This window comes from Lycorma delicatula, chromosome 10 (genome assembly GCF_047948215.1).
Source record: "Lycorma delicatula isolate Av1 chromosome 10, ASM4794821v1, whole genome shotgun sequence".
In the NCBI taxonomy this organism is placed as follows: domain Eukaryota; kingdom Metazoa; phylum Arthropoda; class Insecta; order Hemiptera; family Fulgoridae; genus Lycorma; species Lycorma delicatula.
In genome coordinates, this window is record NC_134464.1 from 42,681,598 (window position 1) to 42,696,363 (window position 14,766).

Below are 14,766 nucleotides of genomic sequence, written 5' to 3' on the forward strand. Positions count from 1 at the left end.
TATGGTAAGCCTAATTGGATTGCAAGGTATCAGTATAGGAGAAAAATTATTATTACTACATTCAAAAGATACAAAATTAAAAAAAAAATGTTTGACATACACAAACAGCAATCTGAAAATACTTCTGCAGGTTTTACAGGATGTAGGTTATAAGTCAGTTTAAATAGATCTCAGATTAAAACTATCTGCATTTTCTTTAGAACAAAAGCAAATATAATTTATGAGTATGAATATATTTATATACACATATATACCATTGAATTAGATACACTCACCTGCGATAATGGTTTATATTGCTGAGATACAGTTTCAATTTCAGCAATGACCTTATCAGTTTCTTCAACTTTCTTGCTGATGTCAGCTGCCTCTTGTTTCAATGTCTCCAATGTTGTTATAACAGAATCATCATCTAATATTTTACCCTTAGCTTCATTTAAAGCTTGCAACAATTGTTTTTCCAATTGTCTCAATCTCAAGTGGAATTCACCTTGTAATTTAAGAAGATCTGAACGTTTTTCATCGATATCAGGACGTTCAGATTTTAATACTTGATTAAGACATTGGGACTGAAGTGAACTACGAGTAACAGTAAAATTAACGAACGTCACTCGTGAGCATATATCTGGTGGGAACTCTACAGTAGGATCTCTGGTAGACAAAAATATAACAAATGATGGTGATAAATCAATATCTTGATCTCCAAGTGTAATTAAAACTCGACCTCCAGTTCGACGCAGTTCTCTGTTTAATACTGGATTCAATATTGGATCATAATTTTCAACATCCTGCAAAAAATTTATTGTAATTAATTTTTAAAATCATTTTTAATAAACTTAAATATTATGACTGGAATGCAATAAAAGTCAAAAGCATATATAAAATAAAAAGTGAAACTATGTAAAAGCTTGCGTATTAAAGAGTTATTTCTTCTAAGAAGTAAGATTATTCTCTTAGACATAGAAAGTGGATACAAAAAACTGGTTGAGAAAATTAATTAATTCACAGGATAAGAGAGTTGATATGCACTTACGTACAAAGTTCTAAGCCTTAGTATTATGGTTGAATTGGCCAGATATATGATGAACTAATTTCTGAATTGCATCTTGATAGTATCATTTTTTGCACTAAGTGAGATGGATAATCTTTCAAACTTGCTACAGCTGCAAGTCAGCAATCTCAAATATTTCTTGTTCTGACAATTTTGGAGCATAAAGGCAATTTTTGATGCTTTAGTTGTTACAATTCAGCAATCAGTTTCAATTTTAATTACAGTGAAGTTTCTTTTTTTGTTTTTATTTAGTTTTCCCCACTTTTTTTTGCAAAGAAAGTTAATATTGCTTGATCAGGCAAGTGTATTTTTTTATTATTTTTAAGACTATTTAGAAGTTAAAATTATCATTAATTTTTTTAAACATCACCTTTATATATTTTTCTTATGAGAAGCATTTTCTCCAGTTTTGTTATCAAGCTTTTGATTATCTTTTCCATCACCAACATATTTACTTTTCCATACTTTCTTATTTTACTTTTATTAACTTTTTGATTAAAATTTTTTTGTTTATTTATATATTTTAAATTTAACAATTAAATTTTAATAAATGGTAATGATACTGTAAAATGAACACAAAAATCTTTTCAGAGATTAGTTTTTACTGTTGTGTGGTGTGATACTTTTAAGATTAGAAAATCCATATGAAAACAATACAGTTTTAGAAAACTACACACATCAATACACAATAGAAAATAAGTTTTTATGTAAATGGAATGAACAAAAGTTACCAACAAAAATCACATCATAACATCATGCTATACAAACATCATTGATGTCAGAAATATGTACAATAGTTAATGAATCTGATATCCAAAAACTCCTAAAAATGGTAAACCTGAAATAGAATTTCTCAATAATACTGGGTTACAATTTAAATAACATTTTAATAGGTTTATTGTTGATGGGGTGATTAAAGTTTGGGACATATTATTAACAACTTCAAGTTATTTTTCAAATTTATGGAAATAAATATTTTGGTTGAAAATACTTCACAGATACCAGTTTAGATAAAATGATCAGGATTTTTTTTATTAATTTAATATTATGTTTTTACTAAAATAATCAAGCAATTTACTAAATCAACATTAAAAAATGTCTACACGAGTGGATAATACAATCTCCCTAATATATGAAGGTTTAATTCCTTTTATATCTTCTACTTTTAATAGAAATCTAACTTTTATATCTACTTTTAGAAGGTTTCAACTACTATTATTTACTTTAACCTACTTTTATTGTTTTAAAATGTTCATCTAAAATTTCAGTTTTGAAGGAAGAACCATTTATGATGATCTCATAATTATTAGGTCCTTCTTTTTCCAAGTAGCAATACCAAAAGAGATTTTATGAAACTAAAACACAATAAAACATAAATCATAATTTTTGGTTTTAATTCAATCACCAACTCCTATTTTAAATTCAAGAGGAAACATAAATAAATGTAAAAAAAAATGTGTATAAATATGTATATTCAATTACCTGAACAAGAAGAGGATTACCAAAGCGAAGGGCTGATTCCAAATTCTTTCTAAATGAATCATCCAGAAAACTAGTTTTTGTAATTTTACGATCACGGAATTCATTTAATATAAATTCTGTAGCTTGACCAGATGGATCAATTATCAAAGGATAACGATTGAATCTCTGTAATTAAATAATAAATAATATTACTATATAAAATAATAATAAATATAAATAATCAGTAATAATTTACCACTATTGCATCCTTGATTAAATAACTTACACATCAAACTAAGTATAAATTCAACATTGATTTGAATATGTATTTAAATCTATTAATAATTTTGATAAAATATTTTATCAAAACTACTACTGGAGTTCTCATTTCCTATTTTTGTATTTTTTAACACAATACTAATCGTATTACTACTTCATAAAAAAAAAATTGAAATATATTAATTATTGAAAATTGTTTCGAGACCGTAAATATGGACTCTCAATAATAATTGATTAAAATCTTTTTTCTTTTTAAATAGTTATATCACACACAGATTAGAGAATATATCTCTATTCTTTTGTGCAATTTTATAACTTATAATAATTTTTAATACATAATGTGTAACTCAATTATTGAAAAAAAAGGAGCAAAAGTAATACATAATAGAAGTGAATATTACTTAAATATACAAGCTTGCATAATAAGCTTAGTATTTTATTAAACTTCAAATCAAAACAATACAGCTTGATTTTGTTAAAAACAAGATTAAATTGATCCTCCCACAACTTTTCATCTGATAAAATACCCAGAAATTTCACTTTATGGGTAACAGAAAAATTATAGTTATCATTAACAGGAATTCTAACTACGCAATCAGAAATCTTATGTCTACCTAAGAAGCACAATGCACAGTTTATCCAAATACAAAGAGGATGGTTACAATCCACCCAGTGAATAACAATTATCGTAGAATTTTTAATTATTTTTAAATAATTAGCTTCAGATGTAGATACAGCGTGTTGTCTGCAAAGAGAGTTACAATGATTACGTCAAGATTTTGAAGGTATTAAAAAAAACCAATAAAAAAGCATGAGACACTTTCACATTTCACATCTTGAAGTGGAGACCTAAATTTTACAAGCATATTCTTATCAAAAGATGAAATTTCAACTGCTTGTTAATTGTTAATAAGGGATGACTTAAACCAATTAATGCAGTTCCATGACAAAATCTTGTTATCAGTAAAAAATGTGGAACTAAATTGAATGTTTTACTGAGATGGTGCACAAGTTGAAAATGAAATTGTTTTATTATCTATATTTAAAATATTTTTTAAAAGTTGGGAAATTCTGGGTCATTAGACAACTTTTCCTTAGAACCATGCTGAAAGTAAATGTTTGCTTAAAGTTTCTAAAATCAATTTTTCACACTTTTTCAAATACTTTAGGAAATATGGAAAAAACAAAATTGCCCTGTAATTTCAAAATAAAAGCGCCAAACCTTTCTTAAGAAGGGGGTAATAACGAAGTGGAAGTTTTTAGGCAATTGGGAACTTGTATGCCATCAAACCACACTGCTCAATAGATCTTGTATATTTTGTGTAACCTATCTCCAAGCCTTCTTATCTCTTATTTCAGTGATATTTTGTGACCAGCTTGCTTCAGCAATAAATGCATCACTGACTTTTTTAATAGGGGTACCTTAAAAGTTGAGTTTTTTTCCACTTGAAATCACGTCATATATGAACTGAAAAAGAAATTCCACCATGAAATTAATAATACCAAATCTGATATTCTTCAGAGAGTTACGGACAATTTTGTGCATCATCAGAATCAATATAGGAGGAAATTTACAAATACAATATTAATGATAAATAATAAAATTTCCCAAAATCACTCTTTCAAATTATGGAAATATAAATTTAATTATAAAATAAAGAACTATCGCTAGTTCTTTTTGACAGAGGCTCTGTCAAAAATATTAATTAATAAATATAACTGATGCTGTTATGGACCATTTTTGCCATTTTCCCAGTTTTGTCATTTCAAAACAGCATTTTATGCATTAAATAATTACTATATTTTTGATTAATAAGAGAAATTAAAAAAAAAATTACTACAGGTCCATTAATTTTTTCCTTATTTTTAAAACTAAACAAATTTACAGATTTTATATAATTTTTTACTCTGACAACTTTTCAATGTATTTAATATAATTACATTTATATTTTAGTCCTAATGAAAAGAAAAAATTACATAAAAACAAGACAAATTTCTAAAATTACTTCAACAAGCAAAAGTAGACCAATCTAACAGAATATTTACATTAAATGTAAATCTTCATCTAGATTATGAATAGACCATAAAATAATAAGCAACATAACTAATAAAATTTATGGATGATAATTTTAACACAATTTATCAAATAGAAAAACAAGTTAATTAAATTTCTCTGATAATAACATGTTCTGATATTAACAGCCAACTTTCAAAAGGATCTCTAATGTAGGACATAATACACAATTATAAAATTTTGAGCATGTCATAATTTTATAAGTAAGCCACTTTTATATCTTCTTGCTCAAATGAAACTTTTAACATTTTTAATGTACACTTTGTCTTGAAATTCACTCATATAAATATTTTTAAGAATTCAGAATCAAAGATAGGTTTAAGCTACTACTAAAGGTTTTGATTACTGCATAAATATTTAAATAACTATATTAATTATATACATACTTCAATGAAATAAAAAAAAAATTACCTTTAGCATGATTGCATTTTCAGTGCACAAATCATCCGGAGGTAAAGCATTAGCTTGCCAACGTAATCTTTCATCAGGATTTGATAAATATTCTGTAAGTGCAATATCTGGTCGGAACAATAATCCAGCTTGAGTTAAATGATTACACCATGTTGCAAACAAGTTATGACGATACTGTTGACAATATTAAAAAAATATTAGTAATATTCACATATGGTAAAAAATCGATAAAATGTGATCATTTTAAGTTTAACTCAAATTTCAATTAATTATTTCGTTTAGTTCAAAGTGTATGTTGTACTGCTGGTATCAATTAATAAGATAAAACAGCATAAATGATTTTAGACTTATGATCTAGAAAACAGATGTGGACAATTAATTTTTGTATTTTTGGCTCTGATTAGGAAATTGCAAATAATTCCACAATGTATGATATATTTACACAAGTAGGCTGAACTCATTTATTTGAAATAAAGGATAAAAATTGCCGCAATAATTTTTCTTATGTGTACAAACAAAATAAGTAATGATAGGTCAAATTTTGATGTTGAATGATTCACCTACCATTTCAAGTACTCACAAGTATCATCTAAATGAAATCTTAGAAAAATGATTATAAAGTTTAATATGTTTCTAAAAATTAAAATTATGTATGAAAAATATATCTTTTGACCACAATATTTATAACAGAAAAAATTTCAAAGCAAGATAGAAAAAGAAAGGAAAAAGTAAAATTATAAAATATGCTCTTTAATTTCATTTCTCTAAACTACAACAATTACTTACATGCTGATCAAAGTATCCTGCGTATGCTAAATAAGCCGATGATAACAGAACATCACCAATAATAGTTGACATTTGTGATTTAAATGTCTCACTGGTTGCTTCCCAACGTTCTCGTTCGATACCAAGAGATTTCAGAAGTGCTATAGAACGATCCACCTGTATATAAAAATTTAAATTACTAATATGTTATTGAAAGTAGAATGTACTACTACTTATCTACCTATTTTAATGTAAAAGAACATTACTTGGCTCTTTACTTCATTAAATAATTAAAATCTTATCAACTAAAATTGATTGAAGTTGAAATTTGAACAAATTTTAACTGTCCCAACTTATTCACTACATTTTGAAGACAGTGGTAGTAGTATCCAGTTTAATTGCTAGGGGAAAAATACCTATATCTATAAAATCCAGTAATGGAATTGATACTAGGAGTTTAATCCAACTAAAAACAAACAACATATTATGTTGTTTGTTTTATATTTTTATAAAGAAGTTTTATATTTTTATAAACAAATCAAAAAGATCTTTCTTCAATATACTAGGGTCATCCAGAAAGTAAAGAACATTTGACCTTGGCATGTATCTCCAGTCTCGCCAGTGGATGTGTCATTGAACTCCCTAAACTATAAGCTCAGTGTGAGCTAAAGTGGATGCTGCACAGACATTTGTATTTTTTTTTTTACATGCATTCAAAATGTGAGACACAATAGAAAATTCTGCTAAATTTTAGGTGCGTAGTGCAATTTGGTTTTTGAATGAAAAAACAATCTGGCTTGCTGAAATTTACACACCGAAGAACACAAGAAAAAAGTTGATAGCAAAGTGCAGTAAGATAGACAATTCATGTTAGATCGTTTACACAGTTTCTTTCCTGTTATTTCTAGAGTTTTACTTCATGAAATTCTAATGATCCATCTTTGTTACAAATGGTACTGGTGATGAGACAATGGTATCTCATAAAATACCTAAAACAAAATCTCAGTTCAAAATAGCATCATTCCAAATCATCAACAAGGCTAAGAAAAGCAAAACAAGTACAGACAAAGTGATAGCAACCATGTTTTAGGATTGAAAGGACATCCTATTGGTTGACTTCATGCTAAGAGGTCAGAAAATAAACTCAGAGGCATATGTCAGATACTCCATTGCCTCTGATATGGCATGCAACGCAAACAGTGCAATATGTTGTCCAGCAGCATTGTCTTCTTCCATGATAGTTCTTGCTTATACTCAGCTGCAACAACTAGAGCTTTGCTTCAATGTTTTGACTGGAATGTTTTTCAGGATCCATCCTACAAATTTAGCTTGGACCTGGCGACTATCATTTATTCTGTAAAATTTTTAGGAGGCAGGCATTTTCATGATTATAATGAACTGAAAGAAGTTGTTAGTAAATGGTTGAAGAACTTTGTGGCAGAAGTGTACAGTAAAAGTATACAAAAAACATGATACCACACTCTGACAAGTGTTTGAATTTGTGTGTGACTATGTTGAAACATAGTTTAAGTATTCCAGTAAATATAAAATAAAAATTGTTTAATTAATTCTTACCTTGATTTCCTATTATCAAAACATTCTTTACTTTTTAGACTACCCTTGTTACTGAATACTTGTATCTAATTTAAAAATTCATCATCTTAGTATAAATCTAATATAATATACAGTGTATTCTGTGCAGATATCCATTTAGAATTCAAGAACTGCTGGGCTAGTCTGAATGATTTTTAATAAATTTTTTGAACTTCTAGAATGGTTTTAAGCATAAATTTATCCACATAACTCTAGATATTTAGTGAATGTAGCTAAAACAGGAGCATGTCATATTTCCGCATTATTTCTCATGTGATATTTTGAATCGCTGAATAATTATGTTCACATTAAATTTTATTATGCAATAGCTTTTATAATTACGCAAATAATGCAGTTTTTAATTATTATTGAAGTACAAACAAGATGAAGTAAACGATTTGAAGTTTCTTTGAATAATTACTATAATAATGTTCAATACAACAATATTATAATTACTATAATAATTTTATAATGTTCAATACAAAACTAAAGTAAAAGAAATTTAATAGCTTTCTTTATATCAATTGTACCTATCATCTTGAATTCTGGTTACAAAACCTATACAGCCTATTTCAAAACGAGGGCTTTACCTTGGCACATTATTACTTCTGAGAAAAATTAAGAGGAAATTAAAATATATAAATATGCAAGTAAAGAATTACATAAAGAAAATTATTCTCTCCATTCCCTTGACCAAATATAATCAAAATTAAAAGGCACCATACAAAACTTCATAAAAAGCCAAACTGACATAATAATGAAATGGAATCATCTAATTAGTACAAGAACAAAGGCCAAAGATGAAAAAAGGGCTTTTGCCTCTACCTCTTTATGGGATTTGAATGAAACAAAACACCATCAGAAAATATTTTAGCTACATAATGTGCATTAAACTATGAGAAAAATATTTCCAACCTTTGAGTGAAATTTTAAAATACAGGACCTAAGGTCCATATCAACCTTTCTGTCCCCTTGTCTGATTGTGATCAAAATTAAACAGCATTAATCTCCCATATACAGAAATCATCATGCAAAACTTCAACCTAATCGGTCCAACCAGTCTGGAGGTAAAAGCAAAATATAGGCATATACATATAGGATATATGTATCTACATATATCTAGAATTTTTCAATGTTAAAATTTTGTTTTTTGGTTAGGCAAGATCATGAAATCATAAGATCTACAAAAACACTGACAAGTAAAATTTGACCTGATAAGTGTATTGTTCCTCATATTGTATCCTGTGCAGCTATACAGTATGACAAGCAGATATGAAAGTAAAAATAAAAAATAAATAATATAAAAATTAAACTTTCTTTCTTTTTAATACAACTTTTTCAATTTAAATGTTACAATGAATATAAGTAAAAAATTTTCTAGCATGAAATCTAATGTGTTTGAGAAAGCATTCTGGGGGTAAGGATTAAAAAAAGTGAAATTTTAAATAATATTTGTATGAAGTATTTTGTCTGTTAACTTTTTTTTTAAAAATAATACCATGATCTAAAAAACACTACATAGTTTAGCTTGTTTAAGACAAGAAGGAATATAATATATATTATTACAATGTGGTTACATAACATTACTATGTGGTTGAAAAATGCTCTCGTGCAACTAGATGGGACTACTCATAACACACGAGCTAGCTCAGCTAATACACGCAATAGGCTTTTAACTGCCATAAATATTACACCTTACTACTTGCTTAAATTAAATGAAACATGTTGTAAAACTAAGATGGTTTCCCTAAATTATTTTAATCCTTATGATGCACATTTAATACAATTATACATAATAAATAAACTAGGAAAGAAATAAAAAATAATTTTCAACAAATAAGAAAAATTAGTAAATGAGGTTAAACAAAGTAGTATTAATAATATAAAGATACAGAAATTTGTAAAAGTATGAGATAATACAAACCTTAGCTTGTACATTTTCTAAATCTGCCTTAATTGCTTGTGCTTGTGAGATTAATTGAGCGTATTCTTCTTTATAAGCAGCAATACTACGTTCCAATTGTGCAATAAGAGCTTTCATTTCTTCACCTTTCTTTTTATTTTCATCGGCTTGTACTTCAAGACTGTGTAATTCTTCTCTCAATGGTTCAACTTTCTTCAACATATCGGCATAACTAACCTGATTAAAAAAATAAAAGTACATTAAAAAAAAAATAAACAGTAAATACAATAATAAATGTTAAAAAAAGGTACAATGAAACATCTCTTAAATGGGTGTGGGATATCAAGAAGATCTATTTTGGCACATTACAACTTAAAAGAGTAGTTTCTTCCATTACAGAAAGATCACTGGGTCAACATCTATCACTGGTCTTACTGCAAAGTTGATTCCATAAGCTATGTCATTTTTTAAACATGCACTAAATATTTAAACACAAGTTTATTTGACATTCTTGCCATTTGAAAAACTAAGGCTTGAATAATTATCTTTAAGTAGGCCTTTCTTTTAACTCAAGCACTTACTTGAGTTAACTTCCAAATAGTTCAGTTATTTTTATCTAATTAGAAATGATACACTTTTGTTATTTCTTCATTCAACTGTTACATTACCCTTTTTTCTTCTTTTTTTTACATTGTGTTTTTCTGGTAAAACTGTACAATATATTAATTACAATCCACTAATACGACCTCTTATTAGTGTTTTATTGCTACCTCAAGGCATTTTAAGAAATAAAAACCAAAATAACAAAAATTATAAAATTAAATAAAATTCAAATGAAAATTATATAAATTAAAAATTTTATATAAAACAATTAAAAATTGTTCAATAGCTTCTTTAAACCATACTTTAAAGTTGTAATAATAATTTCTGGTACACTATTTTTTCCTAACAATTGAGCACCAAAACTATACTTGTAAAAGATGAGTTTTAGGTCACCAATTTAAAATGGTAAAAAAAAAAAAAAAAAAAAAAAATGGTTTACGTGGAAATACATCTTAAGAAAAATTCTTTAAATGACTACTAACTCATATTTCTATTTGTATCCTTAATAATACAATAACCACCCCTTTCCATTCTTAACAGGATGGAAAATTCCTTTCGATTTATTGAAAAGATATTGTACATCAAAACAATGACAATCTTTCCTTTTACTATATACTTATAAAAATAATATGAATACCACGTATGCGAGTCTTGTGGAAAATTCTTATTGATTACATTAAATAACGTGTACTAAAGGATTTTTACAACAACGTACTGACCTGAGCGACAGCCCACTTCACCATAGGACCACATGCCATACTAGCTCGGTTTACTTTTTCAAATGTATATTCAGGATTGCTCAAATATCTGCTATGCATCTTTTCTCGAACTTCATCACTAAAATATAAAAATTATTTTTTTATTATTAACTGATTTATTTAATTTAAAACAACCTCCATGATGCACGTGAGGTTAATTAGCAAGTTGGCTTTTGAAACAGCTATCCAATGAATCTGTTAAAATTCTATTGAAGTTTTAATTAATTATGTATGGATATAAATATTCACAATGCCAAGTATTATAACAACTGGATTAATAGATGGCACCATCATTATTGGTCAGAATGTACCCAGGAACATCCTTCTGTGAATCTATAAATCAGTGCTATAGTTTAAAAAATTTGAAAATGAATTAGTGATAAGAAAAAAATAAATACATAATACAAAAGTATATAATATGATAACATATCTAAATGATACAAAAAATTCCATATGCATTCTTTAGATATTTACTACTTTACTAAGATTAAAATGAAAATAAAAATCGAAATGTATTGCTTAAGTAATTTATTCGATGAATCTAGAAAATGGTCTAAATTATAATTTCTTTTTTTTTAAAGAAATAAACCTTTATATAACCCCAGAAAATCTTCCAATAGAACAAGATCTGTAATTCATTCCATGATAGGCTCACTTCTACAAATTCACTGACTGGAACAACTTCTGCTGAGGACATTTCTTATCTCCCAAATAAGTATGGAAGCACACCATCCTGTTGCACAACATGATTGACTGTATTCTTTAACTTTATCAGTTTGTAAGCAAAAGAACAACTGAAGGAAGTCTGGATAGTTGGTAGTTGTGGTGTTTTCCAAAAAGTAAAAAAAAGCCTACAAAATTTTTGTATACATGTTCACATCAAACTTTTGTCTCTTAAAAAAATCTTAAACAAATTCAACCACCTAATTTGATTGCTCTTACCCCATCAGTGAATTCAGCAACCAAACTGATACAGATGATTATCATAAAAAGTTGCTCATATGTAAAATAAACATGTATCAAGAAATTTTCATGTCGTTAAGCAATTGTTACTTAAATAATTGAAACCAAAGCAGATTTGAAACAAACATTAGTTTTGATTTTATGTCTTGCTTGATGTCAACATATTTGCAATCATAATCTCTTCTACACAGTATCACTTACAGTGACAAGTTTTAAATTACAGTGCAGACTTTTGTCTTTGGAATCCTGAAAAACTATCATATGTGGCTGACATCTTCACTAGTACAAGAGCTTCCGAGAAATTTATCATTTTCTATACTACTCATTTCAACCAGAAAAAAAATGCTATATGGGTAAAAACACAGCATTATCGAAATAAAATTGATAATTTTTCTTCATAACAATCAAATATCTTGTGCTAGCTCTGTTGAATTGTAATCATACAGCTGAAATATGTATGTATATATATATATATATATATATATATATTTTTTTTTTTTTGAGATTAAATTCAAAATAGAATATATATCAATAAAAGCTTACATCATATTTTATATACATAAAAATATAAAGAACAATAAAGTGTAAAATTACATGCATCATAACATAAGCAAGTCTAAATCAGTAACAACTTCAATAAAAATATAAATCATAAGCGATATACTGTTTATAATATAAATTTAAATGAATAAGAAACCAGCTATAAAAATATAATAGATTAGAATTAAGATACATATGAATAATCTTTTTAACATTAAAAAAAGACAAATAGAAAAATTAGATAAAGCACATTAAATTTATAAGCCTTTAGATTACAGCACTATACTTATACAATAGTAATCAACATATTACTTCCATACTTTTCACCTAACTGTACCACTTCAACTTGAAAGTGACATAATTTCAAGCAACTCTAATCCTTACATTCATTTCATGTCTTGTGCGATGCAATCTATCTTGACACAAGTATATTAATTTTTGCACTACACTATCTATCCAAACCTTAATTTTGGATCTGATGCATGTGAAGCATCTCAAAGTACAGTTAGCATAAGAGTTAATTTCTCAGTCTGTAATTTTTACAGTTAATAAGAGTTGATTTCTGTTGAAGTAATGACATTGAATATTCAATCCATCACTTCGAGAATACAGTAAAGAAGTCACTAATAGTTTTGCATATTTACATTTTTGTGGTCTTTGTATCCCATGTAAATGATTTAGGGAACCATTTACCTTCTTGACTTCCTTAATAAGCGCAACATGATATGTTTTAAATCTTTATTCACTTAATCAAATTTTTATATATAACAAGACAAGTTTATGAATAATTTTGAATTTTTAAAATTTATGATAAATTTAATATCTCCAACCATGAAGAGCAAAATAATAAATGCAGGAATGTGAAGTGTTCTTTAAAATTAATAAGAATGATTTAGAAATAGTCTTCCTTTTGATTAAAAAATACATTCTTTTGAAAAAAAAAAAAGATTTTAATCCTTATTAGCATAGATACTTTTACTTTCCATTATCATGACTTACAATATGTGTAAATGAATGACAATATGACAGTATGAGAGAGCATGTAACAGAACGTTGTACAGTATTGGCTTCATTGTTACAATTTTTCATCTATTTCTATGCTCACATATGTATAGGCACATATAATTAATACGTCTTATACATCTAAAATAATCGAATAATAAAGACGTTTAATCTTCATTCATTAATTAATTAACGCTGGTTACCATATTGTAGAATATGATACTAGTAACAGTATTACACTCTTTTATAAAAAAAAGTTTTATTCTATAAATACACATAATACATGCACACACATACAATACCAATACTCTCTTAATTTTTCTCTCTCAATTAATTTCAATAAACAAGTCTTGCATATATCAATTAATATGCATGCATATATATTAACTGCATGCTTGCGTAATAAATTTTTTTTTTCAAAATGAAATAAGTTTTATTCAATGAACAATTATAATTAAAAATAAAATAATTATCTTATTAATAAATAAATAATTTATGAGATACAAAAATTTGATGATGGCAATAAATATACCAAGATGAAGTATGTGCTGGATAATCACACACATAATAGTTACTTTATGGAAGTACTGCACATTTAGACTTATATTTTCTGATGATTTACACACATTGATTAAAAATTTAAATAAAAAACAATAAACTTAAAGATCATGCAACAAACCATACAGATCTAAAAATACCATGCATTATTTTTATTGTTTGAAGAAGATGAATGAGAAAATAATTAATTATGATGAAATTAATAGGCTAAGATAGAAAATTAATTATGAATTTCTGTTCAGTAAAATAAACTGACAACACTAATATTACCATTTTTGAGTAAATTGTAGTTTAAAATTTAAATGGAAACTAGATAAGTATAATGAAGTAACGTAAATATAAACATGATATGATGTAAAACAAAATCAGTAAAAGATGATCAATATGGTGAGGTGAATCAATAAGTAAGTTGTACTAAACAATTTTTCTGGTTTTACACAACATATGATGTTATTTTGTAGTCCAATCAAATTATACTTAAAGAAAAAAAATTATTACCTGAACTTTTATATAAGTGGAAATGGTAAAGGGGCTAATAATAAACATAAAAAAAAAAATGCATGAGTGGATGTGGTGAAGAGGTGATTTGTAGTGGTGGGGGGGGGGGGGGGTTTAAGGGATTGGGGGGAAAATTTCCAATACAAAAGTTGTAGATTTTTGCATGATCTACAACTTTTGTAGAGGTCACTTTATAACATAACCTCAAAATTTCTGAGAAAAATGCGAAAAATCTTTTATTTTTTTATTTTCATTTCCGCAAAAATAATTTAATTTTGACAAAACTTGGTGAAAGTATACCTTTCTATGT

At 26.9% G+C, this 14,766-nt stretch overlaps 1 protein-coding gene across 3 annotated transcripts in view; it reads right to left on the bottom strand.

Moving 5' to 3' along the window:
* The window catches only part of Dhc64C (dynein heavy chain, cytoplasmic), a 211,087-nt gene that overhangs the window by 34,686 nt on the left and 161,635 nt on the right, over positions 1-14,766 (bottom strand). For all 3 annotated transcript variants that reach the window (XM_075376527.1, XM_075376528.1, XM_075376526.1), the window contains 6 exons: positions 10,857-10,974; positions 9,556-9,771; positions 6,060-6,215; positions 5,274-5,447; positions 2,531-2,695; positions 276-785 (listed from right to left, as the gene is read on the bottom strand). In XM_075376527.1, the coding sequence (XP_075232642.1) occupies positions 276-785; positions 2,531-2,695; positions 5,274-5,447; positions 6,060-6,215; positions 9,556-9,771; positions 10,857-10,974 (1,339 nt within the window). The remainder of the gene's footprint in view (positions 1-275; positions 786-2,530; positions 2,696-5,273; positions 5,448-6,059; positions 6,216-9,555; positions 9,772-10,856; positions 10,975-14,766) is intronic.